Source organism: Marmota monax, unplaced genomic scaffold, assembly GCF_021218885.2.
Source record: "Marmota monax isolate L192 unplaced genomic scaffold, Marmota_monax_Labrador192_F-V1.1 WCK01_AAM20220418_F8-fsc00142, whole genome shotgun sequence".
Classification (NCBI taxonomy): Eukaryota; Metazoa; Chordata; class Mammalia; order Rodentia; family Sciuridae; genus Marmota; species Marmota monax.
Window position 1 is genome coordinate 1,713,513 of NW_026692025.1, and position 26,706 is coordinate 1,740,218.

Here is a 26,706-nt window from a genome sequence, read left to right on the forward strand (position 1 = left end):
AATCGGGGACCTCAGGGCTGCGGGCGCAGGTGCCACGGATCTCCCGGAAGGGGCCACCAAGGGGGTCCCCAGTCCACGCCGGGCTCTGCGGCCAGACTCTGCTGGGAAGACGCGCGAGGGCGCGGCGGGGCGGGGCCGTCGGCCAGGGAGGTGATCTCACTCCCCCTCCCCCTCCGCCCGCGCTCCCCCTCCCCCTCCCCTCCGCGCACGCCCGCCCCGCCCCACCCCCGCCCGCCGCCGCCGCCGCTGCAGCATCGGCAACGACTTCGCAGACCGCTCGGGCGGCGGGTCCGAAGCCGGCGTGTTCGGAGGCTGGACCGGCACCCGGAGGGGTGGCAGCAGCGCAGGTAAGACGGACGGGCCTGTCCTAGCGCTTCGGCCGCGACTGTGACCCCCTGAGCTCCCCTGCGTCTAGCCCCGGCCCTGCCCGGGAGAGAGAGGAGGGAGTGCCACCCTGGCCGCTGTAACCGGCTATGCAGCCGGAGCCCCACCCATGCTGGGCACCTGGCTCCCGGCACTGAGGACGGGAGCGGGGCGGGGGAAGGACACCGGGTACTTGAGCCCGACAGGTGAGGGGTACCTGGGCGGCGCCCAAAATGTACACCTGAGGAGGGGCGCGGGGAAGCGGTGGTCAGGCAAGGTCTGTATGGGATGGTGGGGCTGAAGTTGGCATGTCCCTTTGGGTGTGTGCGTGTGTGGGAAGGGAAGCGAGAAAAGGGTCGACTGCCCCGCCATCGATCGCCTTGGGGTGTGGTTCTGGGCGTGGCTATCCCTCATCCCTTTTCTAGGGACCTGTTTGACCAAAAATCCAGCCTCCAGTATGATAGGGTCGGGGAGATTGGATGAAGCTGCTCTTGCAAAGGAGGCGAGGGAACAGGGCTAGGCAGTGCCAGCGTTCCCCTCCCCCGCCCCAAAGTGGGGAGGGGGCTTTGTTCTCTCTAAATTCTAGCTGGGATTCCCCTCAAAATCTGCGCAGAACCAGGGTCTCCTCCCTGGAGGCGCCTCCTCCCTGGAGGCGCAGCGCGCCTAGGGAGCCTTTTCCACAGTCTCCGTGGCCAATAATGGGTGCACTGGGTGAGGTGTGTTTGGACGCTCCCTGATGTACCTCCCATGTGCAGGGTGTAGAATGATGGTCCATCAGGTAGGGGTGAGGGAGGGAGGGCCTCACTGTTCAGGGCCAAGGACTTCTGGAAAGCAAGATGCTTGGGCCCTGTCCCTGCCTATTGCAGGTCTTTTGCTCCTTTCCAAGTCTTCCCTCTCTTCCATTATGGGAGGGGTCTGCAATTCCTATTTCCTCCTTCCTAGATCAGAATTTTAGGGTGTCTTGGTTGACAGAGATTGCAAAGAACACCAAGTGCAATCTGCTGCCCTTTGCAGGGTATCTGGAGCCCCCACCCATCACTGCCTGTCTCGGGAGGCAAGCCCACCATCTGTCAGCCCCAAAGAGTGGGGGCCTGGCACTCCCTCCAGGTAGATGCCCTGCTCCTGGTTAACACTGCCCTAAGGGTAGGGGCTTCTGGCATCCTAGTGCTATCTCTGCTGACTCACATGGCCCTGATGGTGAATAAGCCCTACCAACCCTTCTTCCCATGGGAACTGCTGCCAAGCCCCATTTTTCTGGTCCCCTGTGGGGTGGCTAAGGCAGGGGGCCTAGCCAGGGCTTCTCACCTCTGATGGGCTCCGTGCTGCAGGTGGGGGAACTTGGCCCAGCCCAGCCTCTCTCCTGGCACAGCACCCATAGGGTGCCTATGTGTGCTCACTCACGGGATCTGAGCCTTTGGGGACCCTTGCCTGTCTATGACCACATGGCAAGTTGGTGCCAGGGCTTGAATTAGGATTGGAACCTCCCCACCTCCCTGGCTCCTGGCCATTTTTCTTTGCTGCATCCCAATGTTTCTCTCTCCATATTTATTTATGTTTGTGTATGTGTGTGGGGTGACCCCCAAAGTAATTCATCTTATTGTAGTACACTTGAAATATACAGAAAAGAACAAAAGAAATTAAGAATTGCTGGTGATCTGATCATCAAGAGGGAAACACGTTTGGCACTCCCCAGCCTCCCTGGTTTGCTCTCACCCACTCCCAAGGGGCTCCCTCCTCCAATGCCCAGTGCCCAACCCGCTGCAGAGCATCATGAAGGCATACAACACCCAGAGGTGGTGGAATCTCATGCCACTGGTGGGGCTGCTCTCAAGGTGACAGACACCTCCTTTCTGAGAACTGAGTAATCATGGGTGGGCAGTCATTTGCTGGGAAGTGTCTCACTGCCAAGTAGCCTGCTTGGGCCAGGTTCCTGGCTGCCCACAGAAGAGCCAATAATAGGCTGGACCAACACTGTCCTGTCCACATGGGATGCTGATTCACTTTTTTTCTTTATGATTGTTTGAAGGGAAAAAGACACAGTGAGGGAGGGCCTTGTCTGAAGGCTATTCTGGGGAACAGGGGTGGCCAGATGTGCTCCCCAGTTGGGCTCCACCAAGTCCACACTCTTTCCCTCTAGGGCCAGGCACTTTGCATGGCAGGCACCTGGCCACCACTGGCTGGGGAGTGTTAAAATGACGGCCCAGTGTGTGCTATATTGGCCATTCCCCACCCCTTACCCACCCCTTACCCATCCCTTACCCACTTTGAGCTTCAGCTTTTTGGCTATCAAATGAGAGACAGACTCATTCATCTCCAAGGTCTCTTTCAAGGGAAATGGTCCCTGTTACCACTTGATTTTTATTTTATTTATTTATTTTTGGAACCAGGAATTGAACCCAGGGGAATTTTACCACTGAGCTATGTCCCCAGCCCTTTTTGTTTTTTAATTTTGAGATGGGGGTCTCCCTAAGTTGCTTAGGGTCTCCCTAAGTTGCTGTGGCTAGCCTCAAACTTGTCATCTTCCTCCCTCAACCTCCCTAGTTACCCAGATTATGGGTGTACATCACCACACCCAGTTCTTGGACCCTTTGAAATGGCTGCAACTGGGTGCTCTTCTGAGAACTGAGGGTGATGTGGCCTTGTAGTGGCTAAGTCCAGCCAGTCATGGCCAGCAGCACTGGGCTAGCTCTAGGACAGCATCTTCCTGGGGAGAATGTAGAGTAGAGGTGGGGTCCCATGGAGAGGTCTGCCTTCCTCTGTGGATATGAGTGGAGACCCCACCCTACGCTTTAGACATTAGGGAAGGCTGAGGGTCTAATTGCCTGCTGTAGTGTCCCAAGCTGGCTGCAGTCTCTGCCCTGTTCCCTGTTCCTGTGATTGGGAAGTCTGGGTGGGGCCATGTGGACCAGGCCCTTAGCAGCCCCCAGGCCCTGCAGACTTTCATCTCCACTTGTTCTAATGGCCATCTTGGAACCCTCCTCTGCTTTTCCTGAACCCTTGGTTCCACCTCACACTCTCACCTTTCCCCTTCTTGCTCTGTACCCCTCCCTCTGCCTCACCTGCCCCACCCCTTCCCCTTCCAGCCCATTGCTGTCTCTCTGATTCCTTTTTTGTTTTTCTTCTACTCTCTGCTCTGCTACCTGCCTCCCCTAAAGCCCCTCCCTCTCTCAGGGGCCCTTGATGGCCCTGCGGTTGGCATTGAGCTGTGAGTCCCAGCACTGGGGTTGATTGCTCTGCTGCCCCGTCAAATGTCCAACAGCTCCATATCCCTGGGTTGGGCCCAGACCCCCCATGGGGCCTCATCTGACCTGGAGGGTGGATGTGGGCACCTGGTGGCCACCAATCAGATAAGGATTGAGGGGAATAGCCAGCCCAGCCTGCCTGCTCCCCAAATATCAACAGGGTCTTTGTGGCTTCCTAAAGGCTGTGGTTGGAGGGAGAGGGAGGAGCCGGGGAGGGCGGGGAGCTCCTTTGCAAGGGGGAGGATCTGGTCTGCTGGGCTTTCTGGAAGCCTTTCTTTGTCCACTGCCCCCCACCCAAAGCCTCAGGAGCTTTCTCTTCCAGGTCAGAGAGCTGCAGAACCACTGTTTCTCTGTTCGGCAGCTTACACCAGCCAGTCTCTGGCCCCTAAACCTAGCAGGGGCAACATATAAGCCAGAAATTGGGTGGGGCAGGAGGGTGGCATCATCCTGGGCTTTATGCACTTGTCTGAGGGAGACTTCTGGGCCTATCCATCTCAATATCAGTCTGAGGATGGAGCTTGAAGAATGGGGACTGCATCCAGAAGCCCCCCTCCCTCCCCAGCTCTCCAGTCTGAAGTCCCCAGTGCCAGGCAGAGGTGGGGGAGGGCAGCCCCAGTCCAGAGGTTTGCATGGGAGACTTTGGGTTTCCGTGTGTGTGTGTGTGTGTGTGTGTGTGTGTGTATGCGCGCGTGCATGCACATGTGTGTGGGTGTGTAAGGCCCTCCAGTATTCTTATTTGCATGTGTGGGGCTCCTGTATCTGGTCACCTGTGTATCTGAGTGTGACTGCGTCATTCCTGTTTGCCTGTGTTGGGGTCACATGTTGGGTTGCATGTGCACACTTGTGTGTGTGTGTCTGTTGTTGAAAGAGCACACACATCCTCATGTGCCCACATGGATTCCCCTCAGAGTCCCTCTTAGGCCTGTGCTGGGCAGGGGTGGGGCCAAGGGTGGTGGCCGCAATGGCTGACATGCAGCACTGTATCATATGGGGACAGAGCCTGTGGCCAGCCTGGGCTTATGGCTTCAGTAGAGAGAGATGTTCTCTTAGGCCCCCTCCTCAGCTATCTGCGTTCATGCCTTAGGAATGTCAAGGCCTTGGGGAGGACAGAGGCTCCATTGTCCACCCCCAGGCTTCCTGTGTTCCTTCTGCCCTTTAACCCTTTGGGAGTAGGGAGCCCCGAGGGGTCCAGTGGGGCCTGGCAGTGTCTAAGCCATTTCCATGCACCCTTCCCCCAACATAATACTTAAGCCAGGTGACACAGGCTTGGCTACTGCTCTGCTTGCCACCTTTGCTTGATGTCTTCTCTGTACTACCTACCTGTTCTGTAGGCCTACAGCCCCAGGAGCTGGATACACACGGTCTCCTCTGGCGTGGCCCTAGAAGGCTCCTCTAATGTTAGGTTAAGAAGCCCAGAGTGAGTGGAACCCTGATACCAATTGTTGCCTTGCCTTGTGGTTCTGCCTTCTAGTGCTCTGGAAGGCTGCAGCCTTGTTCCTTGGTTCATTGGGAGGCTGGGTAAGCCCTAGCCCCTGCTGGGTCTTAGTCTCCCCTTCAGCACAGTAATGGAGCCATTGCTGTCCCTAAGCTCTGGCTGGAAAGAGGTCTTCCAGGTAGTGGAGACCTCTTTGTGAGGAGGCTCTGGAGCCTTTGGTTACAAGAAAGAGGTCACAGCAGGCCAAGATGCTGGATAGCAGGAGAGGGGATCAAGAAACCCAGCCTGGCTGGGAATAGTAGTGCATTACTTTTAATCCCAGCATTTTGGGAAGCTGACACAGGAGGATCACAAGTTCAAGGTTAGCCTCAGCAACTTAGTAAGGTCCTGTCTCATAATAAGAAATAAAAATGGCCAAAAGTGTGGTGCATGCCTGTAATTTCAGCAATGGGAGGCTGAGGCAGGAGGATCATAAGCTTGAAGACAGTCCCAGCAACTTAGCAAGGCCCTCAGTAACTTTGTGAGACCCTGTCTCAAAATAAAAAATTAAAAGGGCTGGGGATGTAGCTCAGTGGTTAAGCATCCCTGGGTTTGATTCCCAGTACAAAAATAAATAAACAAATAAATCAATAAAAATGGCTGGGGATGTGGCTTGGTGGTAGAGCACCCCTGGATCTAATCCCATTACTGCAATAAAATAAAATAAAATAAAACAAAACAAAAAAAGAAAGAAACCCAGCCTGTCTCCAAACCCAATAAGAAAAGGAGTTTGCCTTATTTTGGACTGAGTACTTGAATGGGGTGGTGTCCTGTGAAGCCCCACAGAGCCTCAAGCTGAGGAGGACCCCAGCCAAGGTATGGATAGGTTGTTTGGGGTCAGGTTTCTGTTTTGTGTTGAGACGTGATGTTGGTCACATCCTACTTCTGCATGGCCTCTCTTCCAAGATTTCACTCCCTTCCCTGGACATTTGCCTGTCATCTGCCTAGCAAATGGGCCCATCCCCAGGGGCCAGGATGGCTTAGAGCCCTTCCTTATCCAGGTCCCTGGTCCCCTGGGACCCAAGCAGGCACATATCAGAATGCCATAGTCCTGGGAGGTCACCTGACCCCAGAGTAGATTGGGTAGATTCAGGAGCCTCCAACTTCTCTGAGCAACCACCCCTGGTGAGCACCATTCATGGCTCTGCAACCTAGGACACAGTTCCGTTCTGGGTCCTAGTTTCCATGGGTGGAAATTGGAGATAATGAGGATGAAATGAGTTGATGTGTATAAAAATATGAGGGCTCAGAACCCCTCATATGTGGTCAGTGCTATCCCTCAGTTTATTTAAGAAAATAGAGCTGACTGAGATCAAGGTGGGAGAGGTATAGGGTGGAGTCAGCTTGTGTTGAGAATCCTTCCTTCCTTCTCCACAAAGACACAAAGAGTTAACCTCCCTCTGCCCCCTCCTCATCCTTTAAGGAGAATGGTCCTTTACAGGTGAGCTGTAGTTGCCTTGGAGACGAAGCCTCAGGCGGGGATAAGGTGGGGGGTGGGATGAGCTGAGTTGGGCTGAGACACACTCTCTTTCCTTAGGGAGGGGTAAGGCAGAGCACAGAGGACCAAGCAGCAGTGTAAGATTTCTGGGCCCCCAGGTACCTATGGGGGCTCCCTTGAGCAGCCTCCTCCATTTATTATCTAAACAACTCAATAGGTTACTTACAGCAAGGCTCCCACCTCTGCTAGCAGCTCCATCACCATAGAAACCCACCAGCCACAGCCTGGGGGGGGAGAGCGAGGGGGAGTCTTAAAGGGACACAGTACATGGGGTGTAGGTGACACCTACATCTTTATGTCCACACTGACAGGCACAAAGTCTGCCACATGTCCCTCCCCTTGTGTGCTGGCTGGCCTGAGCATAGAGACCTGCCACCCACACTCTGACCCTCCCACATACACAAGGCTCTGAGCCACCATTCCTGCTCCTACTCTGACCCAGTAGGTCATCAGGCTCTGCCATTCCTGATAGACATCAGGCAGGAGAGCCTGGAAATTCTTTGCTCTGCTCTTGATGGCCTTCTTGCTGCTTCTTTGAGAAGGACCCCCAGCAAGACTAGGATGCTAGCAGGCATGTGTGCTGTGTGCACACACAAGACACCCTGGAGGTTCCTGGTGTGTGTGTGCGCACGTGTGTGCCCACGTGCACAAGCACCCACTGGCTCATTCAGGGAAGGAAGCAGCTGTGTCAGGTCTCAGCCAGGCTCTTGGACTTCCCAGGTCCCTCCCTGGCAATTGGCTTCAACTCAGACTGAGGCTGGCAATGCAGAGAGGACCCCCTAGGGACCTAGGGTACAGTGAGACCAGGGTGGGGCCTGCCACGCCCTTTCTCCCTGCCTGCCCGGTTCTGCCTCTGAACAGGACCCCCACATGAGGCAGGGTGGATGGGTTTTAGGCTGGATCCACTCAGGAACAGCTGCACCTTTGTTTTGCACTCCCCCAGCACAGTGGTTGGTGCACAGTCAGCGCATGTGCATGCACGCACAGACTCACACACTCACTGTTGTGCCTGTGAATGCGGGCGCACCTCCCCCAGCCAGGCGGCTGCTTACTTCACACACAGACAGCAATCTTGGAAGGATCTACTGAGATCCTCTGGGTGCTTTTCCCTCCTCCACCCCTCCTCCCTGCAGGAACCTCCACCTGTTCTCTGGTGCTTGCGGGTCCAAGCCGTGGGTCATTCATCTTGTCTTAACAACTATCCTCTTGCCCCAGTGCCACAAGTGGGCAGGGACTTGCTGCTCTTTCGCTGCGGGGCTTTGTTTGTCTCTCTGGCTCCAGCGCACAGCTTGGTCCACTCTGTGTCTATCCCGCCCTGCTTGTCCCTCCAGCCTGACCTCCAAGCCAGAGAAGTCCCTCTCCACCCATCCAGGCTCATCTTCCCTTATTCCCTGCCCATTGCCAGGCACACCCCCTGGGGACAAGGAAGCTGCCGAGGCACCATTCGCCTGCTCAAGCAGAGCAGACGTGGGCTTGTGTGCGCTTGCGTGCACACGCCCACCCCTCACTCTTCTTGCTCATTCTGCCATTTCTCAGTGGTGCTTTCTGCAGCTGTCTCTCACCTTTGTACTCCTTTTTCCTTTTCTTTCCATTTCCCCACCAACTGGGCCTCTAGCTGGGTATCTCTATCTTGGTCATCTCTTGCTAATTAGGGTCTTCCAATGGCTGTCTTTGTCTCCTGTTCCTGGCCCCACTTCCCAGCCTCTCCTGCTCCCTCCTGCCTGTTTCTCACTCTGTCTGTCACCCTTGGCAAATGGGGCCTTGGCTCCATCTGTGGAATACTCCACTCCCCTCCTCGGCTCCTTTGCCCTCGGTGGTAGTGCTGATGGGGAGTCGGGCCCTGCTGAGCTAACAACCTTAGCTTGCTCTGTAATTGCCTGAGCAGTGGTGAGAGATCAGAGAACCAGCAGCAGTGAGAGGAGAGGAGGGGGAGCCCCCTCCCAGCTGTCAGGGGCCTCTCAACCTTCTGGCTCCTTCCTGCCTGTCTCTGAGTACCTAGGGCAGTAGCAAGTGGGGTGATAAATACCAGGACACTGGAAAAGAGGCTGGAGTTGAGATGTGGCCAGGAGGAGGCAGAGTAGGGGTCATGGGGTTGGGGATATTGTGCTTGCCCTGCATATACCCCAGTATACATGCCAAACATCATTCTGGGAACCTCGATTTGGAGGACAAATGGAGGAAGTATAATGGCAAACACCATCAGTTCCACACACAGCATCAAAGCCTCCTCACAGGCAAAAGGGTCCTTCTTTGAGCTTCCCCTTGCTCCAGTTTTCCTCCCCTCCCCCTTGTAAGACCAGTGCTCAGAGCTCCCAAGGCTGCTGTTTGATCGCCTACTCTCTGATCTGTATCTCCTACTGCTTCCTACAGGCCTTGAAGTCAAGGCCAAGGCCACCTGGGGCTGGCCCTGATTGCACGGGCTCTGTAGGGGGAGGTGTTAGTAGAACAGATCCACTGTTCTCCTCTCTTCCGGCCCCAGCTCAGCTCTGGTAGGTGGAGAGTTGGCCACCCCTGCACCACTTCCTACTCCACGCCATTCTCTCGGTCTCTACACCATCCTGGTGCTTTTCCACCACACTTACCAGCTCTGGCTGCCACTCTACCATCCGTCTTCCTTGCCCAGTCTGCAAGCAATATGCTACAGTCACCACTCTTCTTAGGTCATCCCCCTGTTACACAAAAATGATTTGTGGCTCCTTGTTGCCTCTTGCTAGAGTCCAGACACCTTGGCGTGGCATTCTATTCTTGGTGTTTTAGATGAGGTTCAGTTCTTCGTTTGGTTAAGGTCCTGATTGGGCACATAGGAGATTACAATATGGCTTTGGTGACAGCATCCAGACCAGTGCTCTGGCTTCTCAGCTCTCTGCTCCAGCCTCTCCCACACTTTAATCACACTGGTCTCTTTTCACATCCCTTCCTCTTATTGTGGAATTAAAATAGCCTGTCCTCTTGGGAATCTGTTTCCTCTTCTGTTCATTTTCAGAGAGTCCCCCGCTCCTGGACCCCAGTGTTTTGGGCCCATTTCATGCAGGTGAAATGTGGCCGTGTCGGGTGTTTCTTGGACTGGGGGGAGATACATCTAGCAGTTGAGGTCTGAAGATTCAGCAAAAGGCCCAGAAGCTAGAACTGCCAGACACTTGTGAAGTGTCAGAAACACTGTCTTGTAAAAATGTCCCAGAGCTTTCCCTGACCCCTGCCCTGACCCTGGCCTGGAACATCTGGAAGTGCAGAGGCTATAGACACCCCTGTTTCCCCCAGGGAACTGAAGCAGCAGGGAAGTACTTTCCTCTTCCCCCCACTCTCCCACTGATTCCCCAGGGGGCAGACTTCCTTCTCCATTTTTTCTTCCTTTTCCTGAGCCTGTTCTGTGAAATGTAGCCATCTTGAGTCCATTTGCTCTCTTCTCTATCCCAATTCCCAAACCCCCTGTCAGATTTTAGGTACAAATAGCACCCAGGGATCAGTTGACTCTGAAAGTCACAGGAATGGGACTACAGAAGAGCTCTTTTCTACACATGTGCACACTTGCTTATATGTGCACACAGAGATAGCAGACATGGTGATTCATCACCTACAGATACATAAAGACACACAAGAAGGCACACAACACACATACCAGACCTGTGTGTTGATTCCCCCAGACAGACATGCCAACACATGCCATTCATGAGTGCACTCCCCTCCCAGAGAAGACACAGGTTCTCATGCATGTGCACATGCAGCCACATAAAGACGGATGTGCATATTTGTCTTACTCCCCCACATGCAGATCCACATCCACACATAGTCCCATGGACACCTGTGCACAGGCACATCGAGAGACACATGCGGATGGTGTGCACAGAATGGCTGGGTGGTATGCACAGGGAAGCTGATTGGGACAACAAGTTGTTTCTGGGGAAGCAGCTGGCAGGGAAGCTGCAGAGTAAGAAGGGCATGAAAAGCAACCTGCAGGCCAAGCCAAGGCTGTCTCAACTTTCTCCTTCCAAGGTGCGGGAGAAGAACTGGGAAGCCGACGGGTGGGGGCGGGGCTGGGGGCGGGGCCAGGATCCTGGGCTCGCCCAGACGTTAGTCACTAACGTCCATCCGTCCATCCTTCTCGCTCTCTCCTTTCCCACCGTGCCCTTTCCTCCTTCCTTCTCCCAGTGCCTCCACCCGCAGCTCCCGCCTCAAGCCGCCCACCAGCCCGCCCTTCCCTCTGGCCGGAGCGTGAGCTGAGCCGGCCGGCCTGTGCCTCGCCAAGCCGCCAGCGCCACCGGGAAGATGGTCGTGGCGCTGTGGTATGTGTGGCCTCTCCTCTTCTGTAGCCCCTGCCTGCTCATCCAGATCCCCGACGAATGTGAGTAGCTGGAGGGAGCCTCAGCCCTCCTTTCCACTGTGGTGGGTCCCTCTTTGTCCTCTACCTTCTCTTCCTTCTGGACCCTCACCCCTCCTTTCCTGGGCGCCGTGTAGGCAGGAGGTACCCAAGACACTGAGTACCTCTGGAAAGAAGGGCAGAAAGCACGGAGGGTATGAGCACCGCGGATAGGCACGGGTGGCCTTCTGCGGTTTCAGCACCACGGACAGCGGTCTGGACACGGGGCTGCTGTCAGCCTCCTTGGCGCTCTCCCTCAGCCTATCCCACCCCTTCCCACCCAACTCTGACTCTTCTTCTTCCACCCACCTCACACCCCAAGGGTGTGGGGGCCAGAAAAATGGGACACTCCCGAGTTTTCAGCTAGCTTGTTCAAGGCCTGCATTCAAGTCTCGCTACTATTTCTAAACTAGGTATTCCCAACCGGCTCTTTCCTTGGACATTTGATAGCCCTGTCTCTGAACTGAGACAGGAAAAGACACGTTGAATACAACAGGTCCCTGCCCAACAACCTTATGGATCCTTTTTTTATTTATAGTTATTTGGAGGACATGGGGTGGGGCTGCTGGAGCAAGTGTGTATGATTGTACTGTTTGTTTGGAGAGGTCACAGGTAGGGGTGTGGGTACTGCAGTGTGGTTGGTTGTAGGGTTGTGAGTACTTGTGCATGCTTATGAGTTGGACATGCCAAATATCTGTGTGTGCAGTTGCGACTAAATTGAATATTTGTGAATGTGATTTTGGTTTCCTATGTGGGTAAGTTTGGAAGTTAATATAATTGTTATTTTATTGGTCAGGTTTGTGAGGGTCTGGAGGTGTTTGACTGTTACATTTGATTGTAGTGGATTGTATGAATGTGTGAAGCTGAATGTGTGTACATACTTTTATGTAGGGTGTTACCACTGTGATTTTTTTTCTGAGTGTAAGCAAATATAATAAAAAAAAAACATTTGGAGGGTATTTCACAGTGTCATGTGTGAGGGCACCTGTGGATCTTGAGTTCCCAGGCTCCAATCCCTTCCCTACCTCACTTTGCTACCTTTGTCTCTGAGCCTGGACATGGAGAGACCAGCTGGGGAGCAGGGGTAAGAAAGTTTGCCAGGGATGGGACAGGGGCTGAGAGAGATGGGCTTGGGAGGCACCTGGCATCAGGGACCAGGGAGAGTTTGGAGGAGATAAAGAGGGGCTCGTGGGACACATGAGTCAGATGAGCCAGACACCTGTTCCCATCAGGCAGACATGTGAAAGGGGCAGGACTCTGAGAGGCCACATCAACAAAAACACAAGTGAGGTTTGTTATACACAAAGGAACATCATCCACACAGACATGGCAGTGGATATAGACACAACACTGTACCCTGAAATTCAGCCACACATAGGCAGATCTGAAGACATATTCAGGCAAGGCCCAGCCATATACAGACACACAAATGGATGCTGGAAAAAACCTACTGCAATACACACATTCCAGGACATCCACATACATGCCCAGACCCCACTTTTGCATTCATACACATGTACTGGTTTTCCTTCCTTCCTTGCCTTTTCTCAGTTGCTTTTCAGGCCTGCCTCCAGGTCTGAAATGCCAGGGCCTTATCCTGGGTATTAGCCTGCCCTTCCACCTGATGGGTTGAGCATCTTACTTGAGTGTGTCTGTATGTGGCAGGGGCGGGAGAATTTAACAGAAAGATGGCAGTGGGGAGAGAGAAGTAGGCCAAAGATCACAGCAAGTCCAAGGCTGCCCTGGGCACTGACCAGAGCTCATTACTGACCCTGATATTATGTAGAGGGCAGCTGTGGTGCCTCCCTATTAGAACCTGTCTTTCCAGCCATGCCAGCCCCTTTGTCTCTTTTCCTTCTTTTTCCAAAGAGCTGATGTCCCCCATCTTGTGGTTCTCATCGTTGTCTTGCTCTCAGGTTGCCTACGCTGGCCTCTCCTTAGCTCAGGGCCCTCTGCAGTGTCCCTGGGGAGCCCCCTCCTCTCTTTTGGGGCCCCTTACACTGAGGTCTTCTGCAAAGACAAAGCTTTCAGAGCTGATCCACTACTCCGCTGTCCTGACTGCCCTCCCCATTCCCTCCCTCCCTGCCTCTGCTTTGCTGAGTCCTGGGACTAGGGCACTCGCTCTGGCCTCTGCCCCAGGGAATTTAGTGGCCAGCTGGGAGTATGGTAGGAGAGAGAAGGAGGGTTGGCTCCAGCCCTGCAGGCTATGGGGATTCAGATGCATTAGGGCCTTTGGGAGGGTTTGGAGGGGAGGGGCTGCTGGGCTCCGGAGGCTGGGTCTGGGTAATTGAAAACACTGCGCTGTGCTAATTGGATTAGGAGGGAAGTGGGCTGGAGCAGGGGAGGGTGCCCTAGCTGTGGGCTGTGTGTCTCTCAGCCTTTCCAGGCATCCTGGGTGTGGTAGGGATCCACTCTGCAGGCCGTAGAAGGCCTTGCCAGGGGGCTTCAAGAACTATTCTTTTTAAAGGCAAGAATTTCTGTCCCCCTGTACTGATATACCTGTGTCTCTGTCAGAGGAGCCTCTCCCTGGGCATTGTTCTGCCTCACACTGTCCCCTTCCACTGCTGCACCCCAGCACCATAGCCTCCTCCTTGCTCCTTCCTCATCCCTGGGGTCTGCTGGATCTCACCTCCTTAGCCTTAGGTCCTATTGGAGCTATCTCTCAGCATTCTCCTCCGTTCTCTCCCTTGCTGCTTGGATTTCTTAGATGAAGGACACCATGGTAAGTTGGAGGAGGGTTGGGAGTGTGTCCAAGGACAGAGAGCGGAGGGGCCTTGGGCTCAGCTCTCCCTGTGTGCCCTGTGCTGTGCTGGGTGTCTTGGTTTCTTCTGGCTTGTCAGTCCTCACTCCTGCTATTTCAATCCAGAGGCTCCTCTCAGCCTCCTCACCCTCTCACTGGTATCTTGCTGTTTGCTGTCTCTGCCTCTGCTGACATTTCTGTCCCTCTTGCTGTTTCTGTTCCTCCTTGACAGGGGTTGTCCTTCCTGGTTTCTGTGCCTTTGTTTTTTGTTTCCTCTGTCTTTCATCTCTCTCTCTCTCTCTCTCTCTCTCTCTCTCTCTCGTATTTCTTTATAACTTTTGTTGCTACCTTCTTTCTGTTCCTCTTTCTACATTTATTTTTGTGTCTCTTGTCTCTCTCTTTTTGTTTCCCATAAGCTTCTCTTTGGTTCTTCCCCTCTCTCCCTCCATGGCCATGGGCTCCCTAAGGGTCCCAGACCCTGCTTCCCTTACGATATGGCAGGTGCAGAGGCTGTGATGCCAGCCCGACATCATGTTGACCAGCTCTTTCCTCATTCTGTGCCCAGTGATGGAACCTCCTGTCATCACCGAACAGTCTCCACGGCGCCTTGTTGTCTTCCCCACAGATGACATCAGCCTCAAGTGTGAGGCCAGAGGCAAACCTGAAGTGGAGTGAGTGGTCCCTGCCCTCTGAGCCTCTGTTATTGACTACCAGTCTCCGCCTCCAGCCCTCACACCTTCCTGGGCCACGAGACCTCCCCCACAGTCCTGAGTCCTTGTTCCCATGCCCATCCCTTGGGGTCCTTTGGCTATTCACACCCTTGCCTCTGGCCTGTCCCAACCCTGTCCTTGGTGCCAGGACCTGTGGCCTCTGAGCCCTTTTCTGCCCACAGGTTCCGCTGGACAAAGGATGGAGTCCACTTCAAGCCCAAGGAGGAACTGGGTGTGACTGTACATGAGGCACCCTACTCTGGCTCCTTCACCATCGCGGGCAACAACAGCTTTGCCCAGAGATTCCAGGGCGTCTATCGCTGCTTTGCCAGCAATAAGCTGGGCACTGCTATGTCCCATGAGATCCAGCTCATGGCTGAGGGTGCGAGGCACTTCGGGGACCAGGGAGGGGCTAGGGTACCTGAGAGGCATCTTCAGACAGGTTTCAAGCTGGTATGGGGTTCTGGGCTTCCAGTCACTGTCCCTCAGCTGGTTGGTTAGCGCAGGAGTGGCCCCAGAAAGTCCCATTGCCTCTTCCTTTTTTCTCTAGCAGTCTCCGCCATCCTCCCCCTGTCCTTCTTTATCTGCTGAACTTCTGCTCCTCTTGTGCCCCCTTCCTTCTCTCAGTCTTTCTCAGTGCAACCTAGCACGGGCTGCTAGTGGGCTGGGGGCTGGGAAGTGTGATTGCCCTGGTGCCTGCCTTTTCCCGCTGTGGCCAGCCTTGTCTGAGTCACTCCCTGACTTAAGCTTAGGGACTTATCCTCGTTTCCTCCTCCACCATTCTTAGGTCATCCCTGTCCATCTCTGCCACTTATCTGGTGCCTCCTCTCTCAGCTTTCCCACTTTGGTCTCTTAGAGTCCATCGTTGCACCCCTGACTCGGCTTCTCTCTCTCTCTCTCTCCTTCCTGGTCCCATGCTCTGCCTTTATCTGTGCAACCCTTCCCTCAGGTTTCTCCTTCACATTCCATCCTCCCTGAGTTTTCTGCCTCCTGAGCACTCTCCTTTCCTCCCCTTCAGTTACCTTGGGAACCGTTGCCATGGTTTCCATGTCAGGATGATGGAAGGGTCTGTGACTCCTGCATCCAACCACGGCTCCCCTCCCCCATTATTGCACTCAGCCTCCCCCCACTCATCCTCATCCTTTCCTCTGGGTGGGCAGGGAGAACTAGGAATTGTGGAGGGTTAACCCTTCATGGTCACCCAGCCTCCTGCTCATTTCTTCTCCCCATGGGGTGCCAGTCTCCACCATGAGCCCAAAAAGGACGCAGAGTCTCTGCTTCTCTTTATGTGAACTTCCTCCCAGCCTGGCCCTCTCATCCCCATGTCTGCCCCCAGGATATCCCCCCCTCCTTTCTCCTGTCCTGTATTATCTTGACCAAGAGGAGAGTGCCAGCCTCTCTATCCCTTCTAGGTGCCCCCAAGTGGCCAAAGGAGACAGTGAAGCCCGTGGAGGTGGAGGAAGGGGAGTCAGTTGTTCTGCCTTGCAACCCCCCACCCAGTGCAGCGCCACTGCGGATCTACTGGATGAACAGCAGTGGGTGCCAGCAAGGGGCTGTGACCTGGGGCTGGAGTGTTGGTCAGGGATCTTCCCCTGGACAAGAATCCTGACCTCCACTTCCTTGCCATCTCCATAGAAATCTTGCACATCAAACAGGATGAACGAGTGACCATGGGCCAGAACGGCAACCTCTACTTTGCCAATGTGCTCACCTCAGACAACCACTCAGACTACATCTGCAACGCCCACTTCCCGGGTACCCGAACCATCATTCAAAAGGAGCCCATTGACCTCCGGGTCAAGGCCAGTGAGTCTCAAAGTCTCTGACCCCCCCACTCCTCTCTCTCCTTCAGGCCTGACATGTTCCACCATAGATGGATCTGACAACCCTATTCTTGCCCAAGGACAATTTGGCTCCTGCCTCCACCTTTCCCAGATCCCTTCCCAGGTGGCAAGAGCAGAGATGGGACACTCTTTTTAACAGAGGAGGAAATCAAGGTCCAGGGGCTCTCTGGGGTATCCAGAGTCCCCCAGCTTTGTGACTCCAGGTCACTTACTCCCTTTCTTCTGACAGCCAACAGCATGATTGATAGGAAGCCACGCCTCCTTTTTCCCACCAACTCCAGCAGCCACCTGGTGGCCTTGCAGGGGCAGCCCTTGGTCCTGGAGTGCATCGCTGAGGGCTTGTGAGTCTGGGCGCCTGGGGTAGAGGAGGGATGGGATTGCGCAGCCCCAGCAGGGGCTTGGACCTCTGGGCTGAGTGGCCTTGTGCTCTCTCCCCTCTCTTCTCCTGTGGCCTCCCTGCACTATGGCCCTGGGCAGCCCCACACCTTCCATCAAGTGGCTACGCCCTAGTAGCCCCATGCCAGCAGACCGTGTCAGCTACCAGAACCACAACAAGACCCTGCAACTGCTGAATGTGGGTGAGGAAGATGACGGCGAGTATCGCTGCTTGGCTGAGAATTCGCTAGGAAGTGCCCGGCACGCCTACTATGTCACCGTGGAGGGTAGGGGCTTCTGCCAGGCATACTATCCCCAAGTTGCCATAGGCTCCCCAGAATGGCCTCCAAGGATGGCAGGCAATGCACTGTCACTAGGGAAGGCAGGATGTGCACCAGGGACAACAGCAGGCTGTGGGCTCAGGGTATTTCTCTCCTTCTTCTTAAGCTGCTCCATACTGGCTGCATAAGCCCCAGAGCCGTCTATACGGGCCAGGAGAGACCGCCCGCCTAGACTGCCAAGTCCAGGGCAGGCCTCAACCAGAGGTCACTTGGAGAATCAATGGAATCCCTATAGAAGGTGAGCAGGACCTTGGGAGGGGGAGAGGTGGGTGAGTCCTGGGGACTGTTGGGAGGAAAAGGAAGGGGAAGGGGACCTCCGCGCAGCTCAGTGCTTTACCCTGGCCCCATGGGGCCCCATCGGTTGCACACAGAGTTGGCCATGGACCAGAAGTACCGGATCGAGCAGGGTGCCCTGATCCTGAGCAACGTGCAGCCCAGTGACACAATGGTGACCCAGTGTGAGGCCCGAAACCGGCATGGGCTCCTCCAAACCAATGCCTACATCTATGTTGTCCGTGAGTGCCAGCCAACTATGTGGTCTACCCACCCACCTTCACTTCCTTGCCTTGTAACCCCCAGTCTGTCCCTGCAGCCCACCAAAATGACTCAGTGCGAAGCTGATGTGTCCCTGGCTTATCTTCTCCATCCTCCCCCATCCTCGCAACAGCTGTGGGGAAAGTATAGCAAGGCAGGGTTTCTTCCCGCAACCGAGCAGAGATTCACCCAGGGCAAAATGTGACTCCAACTAGTCTGAAGAGGAAAGACTTGAGGATGGGTTGGGAAGGGTTTCAGGAAAAGGCAGACTGCTAGCTGGGCCTCGGATAATTGGTAAAACTTGCGTGGCTGGAATGGAGCCCATGGAGGCAGAGGGGACCATGCTTCTGAAGGTACAGAGAGATAACCCTGAGCAGGGAAGCCCAATGTGCAGGGCTCCTGGGGGCCTGAGGCTGCTGGGTGGAGAGATATTGGCTTCTATCACGCCTGTGGCCGCGTCCTGCTCCACCTCCTGACGCTATTCCTCCCCCAGAGCTGCCAGTCAAGATCCTGACAGGAGACAATCAGACATACATGGCGGTGGAGGGCAGCACTGCCTACCTGCTGTGCAAGGCCTTTGGAGCTCCTGTGCCCAGTATCCAGTGGTAAGTGCCTCATCCCAGGGGGAGCCTTTAAAGCCATTATCTTGTCCCAGGAGCCCAGGCAGGCAGGGAGCCCCTGCCAGTTGGTACAAGCCAGGCCCACCTGCTTGCTCTAGGCTGGATGAGGAAGGCATGACCGTGCTTCAGGATGAACGCTTCTTCCCTTATGCCAACGGGACCCTGGGCATCCGAGACCTCCAGGCCAATGACACTGGACGCTACTTCTGCCAGGCTGCCAATGACCAAAACAATGTGACCATTGTGGCTAACCTGCAGGTTAAAGGTCTGCTGTTGCTCCCACAAGGCAGCACCCTGAGAGGAAGGGAGGGTCACGGTTTCTGAAGGACATCAAAGTGACCCTCTCTCTACTTTATCACCCTCAGAAGCAACCCAGATCACGCAAGGGCCCCGGAGTACAATTGAGAAGAAAGGCTCAAGGGTGACATTCACATGCCAGGCTACCTTTGACCCCTCCTTACAGCCCAGCATCACCTGGCGAGGGGATGGGCGAGACCTTCAGGAACTTGGGGACAGTGACAAGTGAGAGTCCAACCCCAACCTGGACTGGGTGGAAGGGGGCAGAGTGAGAAAAATAGCAACTGCAGAACTCCTGGCCTTCTCTGTGCAGTGAGCCTCCTGCTTAGAAGGAGAGGTTCTGGCAGGAGAAGGAAAAGGAGGCAGGGGTGAAGAGAGGGGCCCAGATGGCAGGGAAGTGATGTGACTGCTGGGCACCAAGGACAAACACAGCTGCCTCCCCAGGTACTTCATAGATGATAGGCGCCTGATCATCCACAGCCTGGACTACAGTGACCAGGGCAACTATAGCTGTGTGGCAAGCACAGAGCTGGATGAGGTGGAGAGCAGGGCACAGCTCTTGGTGGTCGGTAAGTCCTAGGACGGTACTAGGTGTGTTGCCTGGGGGAACTGGAGGGTGCAGCCTCCAGGCCCAGGAGGCTCAGGCTCATGTTGCTGGCCCTTTCAAAGTACAGTATGTGGCTCTATTGCCTTCAGGGAGCCCTGGGCCTGTGCCTCATCTGGAGCTGTCTGACCGTCACTTGCTGAAGCAGAGCCAGGTGCACCTATCTTGGAGCCCCGCCGAAGACCACAATGCCCCCATTGAGAGTAAGAGACCCCCCACCTTCACCCCTGCGATCCCTCTCTATTGCTCGGGTCCCCCCTCTTCCCAGGGCTGTGGCTCCATCCAGGGCTACTCACCTTATTGGGACACACACTGTGTTCTGAGGGCTCATGTTTTTTCATGGGAGTCCCAGTTGGCTTAGGTGCTCAGAGAGAGCCAAGCACCCCCTCCACTACACTCTCTGCTAAGTGACATGCTGATCACATCATTGCTGGTTTGCTTCTTTGCAGAGTATGACATTGAATTTGAGGACAAGGAAATGGCACCTGAGAAATGGTATAGTCTGGGTAAGGTGCCAGGAAACCAGACCTCTACTACCCTCAAGCTATCGCCCTACGTCCACTACACCTTTAGGGTAACTGCTATCAACAAATATGGCCCTGGAGAACCCAGCCCAACTTCTGAGACTGTGGTCACACCTGAGGCAGGTGAGCTCAAGTAGCACCCTCTCTTCTGGGCCCCCTAAAAGGGATATCAAGAGCTACGGTCACAGATTCTGAAGGGAGGGCCTGGACAAATGTTATGCCCATGCTCCTCTGGTTCCAAATTTCCAGGGGAAGCGAGGGAGTGCTACCTTGAGGCCACTGGCTCATTGCTTCGGGGACAAGAATGGGTCATTTGTCCTTGGTCCCCAGCCTTGGCCTTCATAGTCTGCGGCAGGAAGCTGAAGCATTAATATGGTATCACAATATTTTCCAGCCCCAGAGAAGAACCCTGTGGATGTGAAAGGGGAAGGAAACGAGACCAACAACATGGTTATCACATGGAAGGTAGGGTCCCTGGATGACTCACCCCTGGACATGAGGCTTGGACCCAGGCATTTGCTGCCCCTGGACTGTATTAAGGAGGAAGCCAATGATTGGAAACATCTAGGTTTATATGGGTAAGGGACAGGGCACAGAAGGCAGGAGCTCTTGACCAACCAGCTCCTTTTCTGCTGGCCCCCTCCAGCCACTCCGATGGATGGACTGGAACGCCCCCCAGGTCCAGTACCGTGTGCAATGGCGTCCGCAGGACACACGGGGGATCTGGCAGGAGCAGACCGTGAGCGACCCCTTCTTGGTGGTGTCCAACACATCCACCTTTGTGCCCTATGAGATCAAAGTCCAGGCCGTCAACAGCCAGGGCAAGGGCCCTGAACCCCAGGTCACCATTGGCTATTCCGGGGAGGACTGTGAGTATTGGTGGGGCCCCACCAACACCCAGGGTCAAGCCTCTGTGCATCTCAGTGTGTGGACATACACTGCTCATTCCCCATCCACAGTGCCAGCCCCTACCTGTCAATTCTCAAGTCCAGAATTCCTACAAATAAGGACATTCTTTTACACAAGCAGAGTGATGTTATAAAATTCCAGACATTTCATGTTGATACAATACATTTCTGTAGTTGGCAGTCAGTATTCTAATTGTATCAACCGTCATAGCATTTTATAGCATTTCTTCCTTTGGTACGGGGATCTAATTTAGGCCGAGCATTCCTAATCCAAAAATTCAAAAGCCCCAAACCTGAAATGCTTCAAAATCACTCAAAAGTTTTTAGCTGGATTTGGTGGCACAAGCCTATAATTCCAGTGATGTGGGAGGCTGAGGCATGAAAATCTCAAGTTCAAAGCCAGCCTCAGCAACTTAGCAAGGCCCTAAGCAACTTAGCGAGACTGTGTCTCAAGGTAAAAAGGGCTGGGGATGTGACTCAGTGCTTAAGCACCCGTGGGTTCAATGCCTGATCCTAAGCAAGGAAAAAAAAAATTTTTTGAGTTCCATAAGAGGAAAAATGACCTCATGTGATGGATTACTCAAAACACAGACTCACTAAAAGTATTATAGTATAAAATTGCCTTTATTCTATGTGTATAAGGCATTTATGAAACGTAAGGGCTGGGGTACAGCTCAGTGGTGGAGTGCTCATCTAACATGCACTAAGACCTTGGATTCCTTTCCCAGCACCACAAGAGAGCTCATCCCGAAGTTATCCCATGAGCTATATACAGATACTCCAGACTCTGAAAGGATACGAAATGCACAACACTTCTGGTCCCAGCATTTCAGATAAAGAATACTCAACCTGTACAAGTTGTCTTGCCTCTTATGTTCCCTTGAATCTGGAACTTGAGCAAAATTGAATTTTGATCACCTGGTCAAGGCTTTTTTGAGTTTCTCTGTGTAACTAAACTATTTTCTCCTTGGAGCGACCTTGAGGCCATGCAAACAGTGCTCCTCATTGAACTGCCCCTCACATAGCATCCAAATCCATCTGCCCAGTGGGGGAAGGGTTCTAGGCTGGCCTCAGAGCCTGGGTGAGGGCCTGTGGCCTTCTCCAAGTCTCTGTTTTCAGACCCCCAGGTAAGCCCCGAGCTGGAAGGCATCAAGATCCTCAACTCAAGCACTGTGCTGGTCAGATGGTGGCCTGTGGACTTGGCCCAGGTCAAGGGTCACCTCCGGGGATACAATGTAAGGGTTCAAGGCACGGACACAGGGAGATCCCCAGGATGAAGTGACGGGATTGAGGGTGGGGTTCTGCCATCTGCCAGCAGCTCTCCTGAAAGTCCTTGGGTTGGGAGGAGAGGGTCCTGATGCAGGTGGTAGGGGGCATGCACTGGCAGTCCCTGCCTGCCAGGTGCCTTCTGCCCTATGACGTCTCCTGTCCACCTGTGCAGGTGACATACTGGTGGGAGGGCAGCCAGAGGAAGCACAGCAAGAGGCATGTCCACAAAGGCCATGTGGTAGTACCCGCTAACACCACCAGTGCCATCCTCAGTGGCCTGCGGCCCTACAGCTCCTACCATCTAGAGGTGCAGGCCTTTAATGGGAGGGGATTGGGGCCTGCCAGTGAGATGACCTTCAGTACCCCGGAGGGAGGTGAGTCCGGCTCCTCAGACTTCCATCCTCTGCCTCTTCTCCCTGGATATGGGTGAGGATCTGCCACTCTTCTCTGCCCTATAGTACCTGGCCACCCTGAGGCATTGAACCTGGAGTGCCAGTCAGACACCAGCCTGCTGCTGCACTGGCAACCCCCGCTCAGCCACAATGGCGTGCTCACTGGCTATGTGCTCTCATACCACCCCCGTACGTGCATTGTATCCACCTGGGAGGCTGAGGGGACATGGGAGGGGGCATACCTGGCAGCCAAATCCAACCCTAATTTGTCCCTGCAGTGAATGCAGGAGGCAAGGAGCAGCTGTCCTTTGACCTTCCGGACCCTGAGCTTCGGACACACAACCTGACCAACCTCAGCCCCGGCCTGCGGTACCACTTCCAGCTTCAGGCAACCACGAAGGAAGGCCCTGGCGAGGCCATTGAGCGGGAAGGAGGCACCATGACCTTGTCTGGTGAGCCAGAGGCAGGGCCTGCTGGGTGCTGGTCTTCATGGCAGCAGAGGGGTCTGATGAGGCCCTGGCTGGAAGCTGAGCCCAGAAGGGTGGACCTTTAGGCTACCTGGCAGGCTCCCCACCCTCTTCTCACTTTTGCACCCCACAGGGATACCAGATTTTGGCAACATCTCGGCCACAGCAGGTGAAAACTACAGTGTCATCTCCTGGGTTCCCAAAGAAGGCCAGTGCAACTTCAGATTCCACATCCAGTTCAAAGCATTGAGAGGCAAACACAGGGACCCTTGGGGCAGGGGCAGGGGGCAGGGCTCAGGGCCCAGAGGGGCCACCCAGCTCTGCTGCTTCCCCTGATGGAACGGTCTCTGTCTGTACAGAAGGAAAGGCTATCACTGACCCCCCACGGCAATATGTCAGCTACAACCAGAGCTCCTACACTCAGTGGGACTTGCAGCCTGACACCAAGTATGAGATCCACCTGCTGAAGGAGGAGGTGCTCCTGCGCCAGATGGCTGTGAAGACCAATGGCACCAGTAAGGCACTGGGGACCCACCACTGCCTGCCAGGGAGTCGCTGGTGCTGCTGCCCAGTTGGCTACATTTAGCTTCCACCAGCTGGGCCCCACTCCATGGTTCCTCTTCCCTCTTCCCAGAATCCGGGTACCCTTGGGTCCATGCCCTTGTTAGTACTCTCTTCAGTGAGGCCCCTCTTGCCTTCCTGCCTGCTTCCTGTCCCATCTCCTGGCCCTAGATGGCCTCCTAAAACTCCAGTGGGCCTGAGCACAAGGCCCTGGCTTGAAGGCTTGGCTTGGGCCCAGGGGCTGTACTGGCTTCCTGGAACCTCCAGCTCACCCCAGGCCTGGGCTCTGTTGTCTCAGGCCCCGTGAGATTCTCCTCCAATAACTTTGCCATGGAGGGCTGGTTCATCGGCTTCGTCTGCGCCATCATCCTCCTGCTCCTCATTTTGCTCATCCTCTGTTTCATCAAGCGCAGCAAGGGCGGTAAATACTCAGGTAACCCTGAACCACACAGGCTGAGGGTGGGGGCGGTGAGGGGAGTCTTGGCCCACCTCGCCCCTCTGTACTTTCTACAAGCCCTCCCCGAGTCCCTGTGTCCCTCAGCTTCTGTCAGGTCATCATGGGCATGGTGGGAGCAGGTCAGGGTGACCTTCCTCACAGGTTGGGGCTGAGAGGATCACCCTGAAGGCACTTGGCACAGAGGGGCATAGAGTCCAGGGTCAGTCTGGAGTGGGAGAGAAAGCTGGCCCCTCTCTGTGTGTCTTCAGTAAAGGATAAGGAGGACACCCAGGTGGACTCTGAGGCCCGGCCGATGAAAGATGAGACCTTTGGCGAATACAGGTGAGCCAGGGGCAGGACTGGGACGGCACCAACTCCATCTTCTTTTCGTATCTGATCTTCTCTCTCTCTCTTCTCTGTGCCGCTGGGTGACTTCAGGTCCCTGGAGAGGTAAGGTGGGGTGGTGGGGGTGGACTATCACACTGGAAAAACAGGGAACCCCTTCCATGGACAGTGCATGCCTAGGAGTGCCATTGTCCCCTGGTAGCTTCTGATTTCCCAGCCCTCTGGCCTAGCAGTTCCCATTTCAAGGTGAGGCCAGAATGCCCAGGTGTTCCACCTCAAGCTAACATCCCAGCTGCTAGGCCTGGCTGTCACCTTCCCACCTGCCCCTCTCCGCAAGGGAGTCCCTGGCAGTGGGCACATACAAGCGAGGAACCAGGCCCTGGGAATCCCCCACCAGACTGTGTCCAGTGGCTCCTTCAGCCTCCAGGATCCTAGGAGTGCCCAAGCCTGGCCCCTGGTATCATGTATGCAACGTGCCCTCCTGGGAGTGTGTCCAGCATGAGCTCCTGGAGCTGCCTGCCGGGTCAGGGCCTCCCCAGCACTCTCACTTGCACCCTCCCCACTACCTTGCAGTGACAATGAGGAGAAGGCTTTTGGCAGCAGCCAGCCCTCTCTCAACGGAGACATCAAGCCCCTGGGCAGTGACGACAGCCTGGCTGATTATGGGGGCAGTGTGGACGTCCAGTTCAATGAGGATGGCTCCTTCATTGGCCAGTACAGTGGCAAGAAAGAGAAGGAAGCAGCAGGAGGCAATGACAGCTCAGGGGCCACCTCCCCCATCAACCCTGCTGTGGCCCTAGAATAGTGAGGTCCAGCCAGGCAAGGTGGGCCAGAGGTGCAGGAAAGCCAGTGGCCAAGACACCCAGCCCGATACCTGTGCTGTGCCACTGACATTGGGATCGAGGCCCCTTCCTTTCTGTAGGCCTGTGGGAAGCTTGAGTTGGGGTTGAGGAACTCGTTGCCTCTAATCCCCTTCTTACCACCTGGTCCCCACTTTATTGCCAAAACTCAGCTGCATCCCTTCCTGGACACACGCTGCTTTGCTCCAGCTTGGGGGCAGATCACCCACATGTCAGGGACCTTTGGGTGCTCCCCTGCCAGCCTGTTTGGGCAGAGAGGCCATGGTTTTTGGGAGAGGAAGAAGGGGTGGCCTTGGAAAGGTCTCTGAGAAGCCATCCTTGTTGCTCCCTAATTGGGGGCAGGTGTGGTGGGGACTTCTCAAGAGCAGGGTTGGCACCTCCCCCTCCTCCAGCCATTCCCTGGCCACTTGACTGGGGACAGAACTCGGTGTCCCCACCATCTGTTCCCTTTTCTTTGCCATCTTTGCTCCAACTGGGACAGGAACTGGGCAAGCTGGCCATGGGTGCAGGGGAGACCATCTGGAGAGCCCGGAGTCCCCGCCCCCCAATAGCACACTGGGTCCACATGCCCTCCTCCTGCCATGGCCGGCTTTCAGGAGCTCCATACACATGCTGCCTTCGGTACCCACCAGACAACATCCAAGTGGCCTCTGTCACTGCCGGGGCGGGCACACCTCCTCCCACTGCCCACCGGCCCAGCTTCTACCCCTAGCAGCCCTGCCCACCCCCAGTTCTCTTCCTCAGCCTCCTCCCACCCTCCACCTTGGGAATGTACATACACCGTGACTTTGAAAGTTTGTACCCTTGCCCTCTCCCCATATGCCACTAGTGTGTAGGCAGATGTCTGAGTCTCTAGGTGGTTTCTAGGTTTTATAGCAATTAGCTTTGATGATCCCACCCCAGAAAAAATAAAAACAGACAAAAAAGAAAAAAAAAGGAAAGATTGGTTCTCCTAGCACTGCTGTGCCCCTGCCCAGCAGCTACAGCCTCCCTGTATGCCTTGCTTGGTCTGTTGATGAGCCCTCTTCAAAAAAACAAAGTATATATATATATGTACATAAACATCAGAATTATAACAGGCAAATAAAACCTGGAAATGCAGAGAACCTTTTGTCATTTCACTGAGCACTTCCTTTCCTGTGTCTGTCTGCGTCCCACACTTTGGAGGCCCCAGCAATCAGTTCAGATCTCCGGCCAGCTGGCCCACGTGGCTCAGGCATGTGACCCTGCACCTTCCAGAGACGGAAGTGCACCTAGGCTGACAGGCCTTGCTATCCACCCCTTGGGGCCCGAGAGACCAAGCTTTGGTTCTTATCATGGTTGGGCCCCCATTCCCAAAGCTGGTAGACACAGGAGCAGAGTCCCAAAATTCTGGTCCCTTGACCTACAGCTTATTGGCCAGTCAGTCTCCCTTTGCTATTCAACATGACACAGCCACCAAGGCCACCTAGAAGTATCAACCTGATTCCCTGGTTCAGAAAAGCAGCATGGTGTGCCCTGGTGGAGTGACCTCCCTGAAGTACCCAGCTCCCTAAATCAAAGCACTTTTAATGAGCCTGCAGGGAGACACAGCCTTCCCTGGGATTTTGGGGAGTCCATTTTGTCCCTAGCTCTCCAAGATGTCACACCATTCTCAACAACTCTAGTCCCTGCTCTCAGATGAGGACTTTTTCTTATCTTTAACTGAGCAGGTGGAAAGCATCAGAAGAAAATGTTTTCCATCCTGTTCCCTACTTCCCAACCTGTCTGCCCCAGCCCCAGGCCCCTCCCACTGGGCACCCCTCCAACCGCCATGACCCACTTGAGCGTTCTCTCCATCTGTATCTGACTTTCCATCCCCGCTGCATCACTCCTATTAGCCGAAAAAGTTGTTGAAACAGGTTCAAACACCCCCTCCCAACACTGACTGTCCCTTAAACCCCCCAACTCTTGCCCACTTCTCTGCTCC

General features: G+C 54.8%; 1 protein-coding gene across 1 annotated transcript; it reads left to right on the plus strand.

Annotated features, from left to right (window-relative positions):
- The first annotated feature begins 227 nt into the window (after nucleotides 1-227).
- Nucleotides 228-25,864, plus strand: L1cam (L1 cell adhesion molecule). Its single transcript, XM_046453056.2, has 27 exons — nucleotides 228-347; nucleotides 10,724-10,916; nucleotides 14,237-14,342; nucleotides 14,564-14,763; nucleotides 15,794-15,916; nucleotides 16,017-16,187; nucleotides 16,455-16,566; nucleotides 16,703-16,887; nucleotides 17,048-17,179; nucleotides 17,313-17,456; nucleotides 17,969-18,080; nucleotides 18,194-18,360; nucleotides 18,461-18,617; nucleotides 18,837-18,961; nucleotides 19,089-19,199; nucleotides 19,446-19,643; nucleotides 19,915-19,985; nucleotides 20,167-20,389; nucleotides 21,548-21,663; nucleotides 21,870-22,071; nucleotides 22,156-22,278; nucleotides 22,368-22,541; nucleotides 22,690-22,809; nucleotides 22,916-23,071; nucleotides 23,416-23,550; nucleotides 23,823-23,895; nucleotides 24,472-25,864. The coding sequence occupies exons 2-27, from the start codon at nucleotides 10,841-10,843 to the stop codon at nucleotides 24,701-24,703; spliced, it is 3,744 nt and encodes a 1,247-aa protein (XP_046309012.1). The 5' UTR covers nucleotides 228-347; nucleotides 10,724-10,840; the 3' UTR covers nucleotides 24,704-25,864.
- The last annotated feature ends 842 nt before the right edge of the window (nucleotides 25,865-26,706 follow it).